Genomic DNA, 8,470 nt, shown 5'->3' on the forward strand with positions numbered 1-8,470 from the left:
CTATGAGTTTCTCTCCAGGAACAGGCTGACCAAAGGAGGTATACATAGCTGCAAATTATCCATCACAGCTGAGAGAAGAATGGAAGAATGTGATGCCTGGAGCCCATCAAGCCTGGAGACCAACATCCCTGGACCCCCTCCTTCCTGCCCATTTTCTCAATATAACTGCCTCAAGATTCTGTAATCCCTGCAGATGGGTTTTTGAGATATTAGTCACTTGTCTTCCCATTTGCGGGCTAAACTAACCTAATTAAACTTCCTTTCTCGCTCCCTAACTCGTTGTGATTAATTGGCTCAGACCTCGGCGAGCACAGCAAGCCCATAGCTTGGTACCAATTTCTGGCGACCCAGATGGGACCCTAGCCTCTGCCCATGGCTAGTTGACTTGGCATTTTTCCTCAAAGCTGCCAGGTGACTTTTTCTTTCTCTTTTTTTTTCTGCCCAGGGAATTCCCCTTGTGGCTTCCTCACTTGTTGACTGCCTCTCACGGTTCAGTGATTGGGAAACAAGGGACTGGATTGCAAGCTGACAAGCTTGCATCTGCAGCTGGGTGAGTCATCCAGAGTGCACCTCCCAGGTACTATGTTCCTTTTTCCTTGTCTGGGGGCCTCAGTCAGGCCAAGATCCATCTGGTTTAGGTTCCATTGTTTAGGGATAAAGGAAAGTACAGACTGCCTAGCATATTATCTAGAAGACCAGTCTCTGGTTTTTCTGTGGTGGACACACTTGTATGGTCTGTTCTCCTGAGTGCATGTGTCCTTCCACTAGTCTGTGTGCTGGTTTTTCTCTGTCAGAATCCACAGTGCAATTCCAGTGCTCATTACATTGTCTGTGGGGATATAAATTCTGCAACATTTTCTATCAAGTGTCAAGCCAGAAGTGTACACCTCAGTGTGTGTGCTGCTGTTTGTGTGTTCTCTATGTTTATACCCTTTGGGAGGAAGCTGTGAGAGCATGGCCTGACCATTTTTCCCCCTCTTTGCCTGTCTTGTCCAGGACCTTCTTTGCTGTCATGGTCTACAAGTCAGGTTTGGGCTTAAAGTAAGCCAGATTTGGACTTCCTGAAAAATAGAAGATCTAAAACACTTTATCCCAGGCACCTGACCTCCTACATGGACGTTGGGAAATTAGGTCTTTACCCCGCCTTAAACCATTACCTCTTGTCTCTTTGGCTCGTTTAGCACTGGTGTGAGAGCTCTACGCTCGGGCAGAGTGGGATTTGGACAAGTCCTATAGTTATCTGGAAGCCCATAGTCAAGCCCTGCACCCTTCTCCGGGTACATTAACTTTCAGACACAAACTTTATCACCATGGGTGCCACTCCGTCCATTCCAAAAAGAGCCTACTAGGGCGCATGCTGCAAAATTGGGCTGACTTCAGTTATGAGCTCATGACAAAGAAAAGTATGATGTTTTGCCATTAATGTAGCCTGGCCCCAGTACACACTGGGCTCAGAAGAAAAGTGGCCCCTGAATGGGTTGCTCAATTATGATACCATCTTACAGCTAGAATTGTTTTGCAAAAAGGAAGGAAAGGAAGATGAAATCTTCTATGTTCAAGCTTTTATGTTGCTATATCTGGACCAGGGAAGGGGGTACAATGGACTGATGAAGCCCCCAGCTCCTCTGCCTCCTCTCCATTTTCCAGGCCCACTACTTGCCCAAGGGGAAATGCCTGAGGGATTGCCAAGTCTAAGATAGGGGCCCTCTCCTTCTCGAACCTAGCAAGAGACACAATTCAGTCAGGGGGCCCTTTCCAGAGTGGGGCAATTTCCACTGTGACAATATCCCATGGGCATAAGTGGACAAGGGCAACTGGCTGGCTTCATTTGGATGCACTCTCCTTTCTCTACCACGGATTTTTTAATTGGAAATTTTTATATGCCTGAATGCCCTGTTCTCCTGGGACAAGATCATCTATGTAAACTGAATGCTCAAGTGACTTTTTCTCCAGGCCAGCTAGAGGCGCAAGTGCCACTGGAACAATCCTTATGGTTCCAGGTAGCCCTGCTAGGTGTTCAAACACCACTGTTGGACCAATTGCCAGCGAAGATTTTCAAGGAGGTAAGACTGGACATGTGGGCAGATGGGAAGCCTGGGAAAACAAAGCATCTCCTGCCAATACATAAAGCCTGAAACAATATTTGCTAAAACAGGAGGCTCAGAAGGGCATTCAGTCAGTGCTGCACAAATTCCTGGTGGCAGGATTAATCAGACCTTGCCAATTACCATATAATTCTCCTATTCTCACAGTCAAAAAACCCAGGCAGATATGGGTTTGCTCAGGATCTTTATGTCATAAATGAGGTAGTTCAGGACCTCACCCTTTGGTGCCGAGCCCTTACACCTTGCTAACCAATATTTCAGGTGAATATGACTGGTTTTCAGTTTTGGACTTAAAGGATGCATTCTTCTGCATACCACTCATGGAAGAATCACAACTCTTTGGCTTTGAATGGTGTGACCCAGATACTCAAGCCCCTCAACAATATTGTTGGACAGTGCTCTCTCAGGGCTTCGAAAACTCCCCTACGCTCTTGGGGAGGCCCTAGCTTAAGACTTGAGCCACTTACAATTACAAGAAGGATTACTGTTACAGCACGTGGGTGACTTGCTGATAGTGAGCCCCACTTATGAGCAGTGTCTGGCCAACACAATAAAGATGTTAAATCATTTGGCTGAATGTGGGTATAAGGTCTCACAAAAGAAAGCACAGATCTGCAGACAAAAAATTTCTTGCTTGGCACTTACCTTATCAAAAGGCCAAAGGGAACTGCTGCCAGACTGAAAGAAAGCTAAAGCATGCCTAAGCCCTCCTACCACCCAGCAAAAACTACGAGGATTCATGGGCATGGCTGGTTTCTGTTGGATCTGGATTCCTAACTTGGTCTCATAGTAAAGCCCCTCTATGAGGCTCTAAAAGGGCTAGACCAGGAGCCACTAGAATGGACAAAAGAATGTCAGATGGCTTTTGATACCATCAAGACAAAGTTAATTTCAGTCCCGGCCTTGGAACTTCCTAACTTGGACAAGCCCTTCAGCCTATATGTACATGAAAGGCAGGGAATAAGCTTGGGGGTTTTAACTCAAAAACTGGACCAGACCCCCTGGCCAGTGGCTTATTTTTCCAAGCAATTGGATCAGACTGTCAAAGCCTGGCCCCCCTGCCTCAGGGCATTTGCTGCTACTTGTGATGTCTTGCAGTAAGTTGAAAAATTCACACTGGGCCAACCCACCACCATGTATATGCCACACGAAGTATTCACATAATTAGAACAAAAAGGAGGATACTGCCTCACTTCAGGATGGATGGTCAAATACTAGGCCATCCTTTTAGATAATCCAAATGTATGGATGTGAGTATCCTTGCATTCTCCCTAAACTCAGCCATTTTGCTCCTTAATAAGACATCAGAAGCCTTAGAACATGACTGCTTACCAGTTGCTGAGACGGTGTATTCTACCTGACCTGATGTGTTGGATTGTCCGTTGGAAGAACCGGACTTGGAACTCTTCGCAGATGGCAGCAGCTTGATGGATCAGGTAAGAGATGCATGGGTTACGCAATCATAACTTTACAAGAGACTTTAGAGGCTAAAAACCCTACCTGCAGAGACCTTGGCTCAAAAGGCAGAAATCCTTGCCCTCACTCGGGCTATACATCTAGCTCGAGGGAAAAGAGTAAATACATATTCAGATTCCTGTTATACCTTTGCTGTAGTTCATGTTCATGGGGCAATCTGGAAAGAAAGGGGACTCAACAGCAGGAGAAAAGGAAATCAGACATAGCCCTAAAATCTTAAAACTGCTACCTGCTGTTAATGAGCCTGCTCAGGTAGCTATCATGCATTGCCCTGGCTACCAGTGGGAAAATCAAATGGGTCCAGAAGACCATCGTAGGGTGCCATCTACAAAAGACTATATAACAGTTGACTAAAAATTGCATAACCTGTACAAAGAACAACCCCAAGACCGCTTCCGGTCCCCCGCATTGGGGCACCCAACATAAAGGAAATTGGCCTACTGAAGACTGGCAGATAGACTTTACCCAGATGCCCCAGACAGCTGAGAATTTCAGGTTTTTGTTAGTGCTAATGGACACCTCCCCTGGGTGGATAGAAGCCGTTCCCGCTCGGACTGAGGAAACATCAGAAGTCACTTGCATGTTGCTAAAAGAAATCATCCCTAGACTTGGTCTGCCTAACACCTTACAGAGTGATAATGGACCAACTTTTGTCTCCCAAATAACCCAACAAGTGTCCAAAAGCTTAGCCATACTAGGGTATACTATAGGGTACTACACTCAGCTTGGAGACCTCAACCGACTGGAAAGATGGAGAAAATGAATCACACCTTAAAGACCAAAAATCTACCAAGAAACACAACTAACTTGGGATAAGGTGCTGCCCCTTGCCCTGCTACGGGTTAGAGTATCTCCCCGAAGTGGACTTAAATTGAGTCCTTTCGAAATTCTATATGAGAGACCCTTTCAGGCATCTTCCCCTGGGACTGAACCTCTGGACGTTTTAAGAAATGTTATGATTGCTAATTATGTTAAATCATTAAGCTCTGTATTAACTTCTACCCATGAGTTTGCCTCTCACAGGTCTACATATCCGTCTGACATCCCTCTATACACCTTCTGTCCTGGAAATCATGTTTTGCTGAAAACTTGGAGAAACAAGGAACCCAAAAACCAATTGTCACCTAAATGGACCGGTCCCTTTGAGATTCTTCTCACCATTCACTCATGCATAAAACTTGCAGGCATGAAACCCTGGGTCCATTACTCCTAGATCAAGGCAGCCCCCAAATCACAGGAAAGTATCCCACCTGTATCGAGGGATAAGTGGGTGATGGAATCCCTTGAAGAGATAAAATAGGTCTTTAAAAGAAAACTTTGAGCTCCTTTATATAACCCTTCTTCTCATAGTTCTGTTTATTGGGGTATTAATCTTTCTCCTTCTTAAGTTGGGTATTAAATGCCTATCTGCCATAAGCTCCAAACTGATCAGGTCAAAAACACGACAGCTCCCCATAAAGGACCCTTTCAATGAATTCGAAAGAGAAGTAGTTCTTTTCTACGCTATGGTCCCCCAGCGACATCCTGATTCAGCAGGAAGTAGCTAGAAAAAGTAAGACGCCTGGCCTCCCCCTTGACCATATGATTATGTGTTACTGCTGACAGCAGGGGAAATAGTAAGTGAGCAAAAAGTGAGGCCATCTTGATACGCTAAATGGCCCCAGCCCCTCCTCTGTGTGACTACTCGTTGCTCTCCATGTACTCTAAAAAAATGCATGTTCTCTCCTGATTTATGGGCTCCACTTACATATCTACTCTCCAATAACTTGATAAACCATAACTTTTTCCTATCCGTTTCTCTCCAGGAACAGACTGAGCACAGGTGGGAAACACACCTGCAAGGTATCCATCACAGCTGACAGAAGAATGGAAGAATGTGATGTCTGGAACCCATCAAGCCTGGAGACCAACATCCCTGGAGCCCCTCCTTACTGCCCATTTTCCCTATATAACTGCCTCAAGATTCTGTATTTCTTGCAGATGGGTTTTTGAGACATTAGTCACCCATCTTCTGATCTGCTGGCTAATCTAACCTAATTAAACTTCCTTTCTCGATCTCTCACTCGTGATTAACTCGCTAGATCTCAGCGAGTAGAGTGAGCCCTTTGCTTGGTAACGGCACCAGCAGATATTGCCCTTCCGCTTTCTTCTCCAAAGTGACATTAGTGCCAGTCTCTGGCAGGAAATGGACTTCCTGTCTTTAGGTTGGAAGAAAGAGGATTCAGTCTTCAAAATTCTTGGGGACTTCAAGGAAGTCTGAGTATGGCTGGCAATAGGGTTCACACTCAGTCATCGACAACACTTATACTCATGCCATTGGCAGGTTAGCATGAGGTGAATTATCTTCCAGACAATGTAGGGTTCTATATAAACTATAGTCATTTGTTTTTTTAATGAGTGGAAGACCTCTTTGGGGAGTGACAATTTAAGAGTTTGGTGAGATAGTTTAACTAATGAGTGTTGACCACTGAAGGTTCTTCATGAAGCTCTCTAGCACAGCCTCATGGAACTAGAAGGAAATCGGGCATGTTCTACCCTTGGAGGGCTTGGACCAGAGTGCAAGGGTTGCTGGGTGTTCTCCAGATGGCTCCAGCCAGGAGCAAGCTCAGAAGTGAGCAGCAAAAGAGTTCTAGGGACCAAGCAAGACAGGGGAATTCCCTCAAGGGACTTCCTCTCAGCAGGTCCCCTCCCCCACCGGGAGTGTGGCTCCCAGATGCAGCCTGGGTCCCCCCCCAGCAGGGGGCCCTTGGGATCTCAGCAAAACCCATGCCCTCTGCCCAGCTACTCATTGCCTGGTCCATGCCTCTGCTTTCCAGACCTGTGGCTCAAGCAGGAGACATGGATGAAATGGAAGGGGCCAGGTATGGCAGGAGGCCTGGCCAGGGGCACCCAGGAAGATAAGAGCTCTCCTCTGGGGAAGACCTAGGGGTTGACTCCATGGGAAACTGGACAAGATCGCCATCCATCTGAAAGCTTGGCAAAGAAGGGAATCCTGGAGACGCAGAGGGCTCTCACAGCAGAGAAGGTAGGCTTCTACCTTCTTGCTGGGGAGATGGGTTTTCAGCTAGGGATGGGAGGGTTGGGGAGACACAAGAGATGGGGCTCGAATGGGCAGAGCAGCAGGCCCCAGAATCTCTGACCTTCCCAGAGCTGAAAGTGGTGAGAGAAACCCAAGGGAAAGGCCAGATTCCTTGTGGTCAGGGCTCTGCCAGCTGAGGCGTCCTCCGGGTCAGGACACGAGGCAGGGTTTCCAGGAATGTGCGTGCCAGGTGGCTCAGGCATCCGGAGAGTGACAGGAAAGCTAGGTTCCTGGGGAGCTGCCCACAGAGGCTGTGGGTCAGCTGGAGGGAACCGGCACACCTCTGGGGGTGGGACTCTGGTGGACCAGGGCTCAGAGCAACTTGCAGCCTCCTCCAACCCACTCTCACTCAGATTCCAGACAAAAGGCAGAGGCCATTCACTACTCTCCTCCTCTCCACCCACAGGGATCCCCAGGCGGAGCCAGGGTGCCAACGGCTCCAGGCGCAAGTCGGGGAGAAACCCTAAGGACCACCCCCACCCCCAGGGAGTCGCCACCAAGAAAAGGGACACGGAGAAGAGAAGGTGAGGGGACGACCCATCCCCAGCTAAGGGGAGACCAAACGACAAGCCTGACCCCAGCTGAGCAGGACGTCAGGGCAGAGGAGGTGGTTTTTGGGCTGGGCCTTGGCACAAATAGGGACAAACCCAGCACCCATGGGGAGGGGGCAGACCCTGGCCCTGGCGAGATGCTCCTTGAGCCCTTTCGAAAGGGCTGAGAGGAAGGCGTGCAGGACTTGGCGTGGGTTCGGGTCGGATCCTGGAAGGGGACCAGAGGTGGGCGTGCCGGGGAGTGCGGGATGGGGCACAGGGGGCTGGAGTCGGGAGCAGGACCGGGAGGCGGCTCTGGGGACCTTGGCAAGGAGTCCCAGGGGCTGTGCGCACTCACCGCAACACCTCTCTTTCTCTATCCCGCGCATTGCATGCCCTTACTGCCCCGCAACTCAAGGACAGGAGGATCCTGCCCTGATCGCCAGAGAGGACCGCTTGCCGCAGATGCGGCCAGGACAGGCGGGAGGCCGGGCCCGCCTCCCCAAAGCGCCGTCGGCAGAGCCACTGGCGGGGCCCTGGCGGGGCTCCAGTCCCGGCTCTTCAACCACGTGGGCACGCCGGACCTGGCTCTGGGCAAGCTGCGGGCTCCGGGGGAGCGCCTTCCTGCCACTGCCCGCCCGCGGCCTGCAGCCCGCCGCCTCGCAGCGCGCCTGGCTCGCCTGGCAGCTGGCGCAGGCGGGGGCGACCCTGCACCAGGCGGGCCCGGCGCTCGACAGTCTGCTCGCAGCCCTCCCTGCTGGAGCCTCCGCGGCCATAGGGGCCGCGCCCCCAGCCTGAGCTCGCTTCCTGGCCCTTCCCGGGGCCACTCACGTCTGTCCCGGAGCCCGTCCAGACTCTGCCCTCTTGACTCCCCGAGCAAGAGTCCGTGGCAGCAGTTCGCACACCCAGGCGACGAGCTCCCTCCCACCGCGCGACACTATCCACCTGTCCGGGAAACGGTCTTGGGCACGGACCGGACCTCCCTTCCTACAGGATCCCCCTTCAGGCAAAGGGCTCCTCCTTTCCAGAAGACAGCCCCGTGAAGATGAGCGCTCAGAGCAAATCCCTTCTTTTTCTCCAGGGGCTCTGATTGATGCGGGGTCGGTGAGCCAAGGAGTCAAAAGAAAGATTTCTTAGACTCTCAAGATCTGGCAGTAGTGCTCTTTTATTTAGAGAATAGTGTGGAATAGCATGGGGACAGGACTCATGGGCAGTCAGAGCTCCTGCTGCTGCCCCGAGTTGAGGGTTAGGGCTAATTTTATAAGGCATGGGTACGTGAC

At 50.2% G+C, this 8,470-nt stretch overlaps 1 protein-coding gene across 1 annotated transcript; it reads left to right on the plus strand.

The window, feature by feature from the left end:
- Nucleotides 1–996: 996 nt before the first annotated feature.
- LOC124234529 (translation initiation factor IF-2-like) lies at nucleotides 997–8,323 on the plus strand (the record flags this gene model as incomplete). The annotated part of the gene is made up of 5 exons (XM_046651874.1): nucleotides 997–1,028; nucleotides 3,495–3,541; nucleotides 6,508–6,606; nucleotides 7,067–7,184; nucleotides 7,614–8,323. Coding segments are annotated over 5 exons (916 nt in total), but the record flags the coding sequence as incomplete, so codon positions are not given.
- Nucleotides 8,324–8,470: the final 147 nt, after the last annotated feature.

The sequence above is a fragment of the Equus quagga genome, unplaced genomic scaffold (assembly GCF_021613505.1).
Source record: "Equus quagga isolate Etosha38 unplaced genomic scaffold, UCLA_HA_Equagga_1.0 84672_RagTag, whole genome shotgun sequence".
Classification (NCBI taxonomy): Eukaryota; Metazoa; Chordata; class Mammalia; order Perissodactyla; family Equidae; genus Equus; species Equus quagga.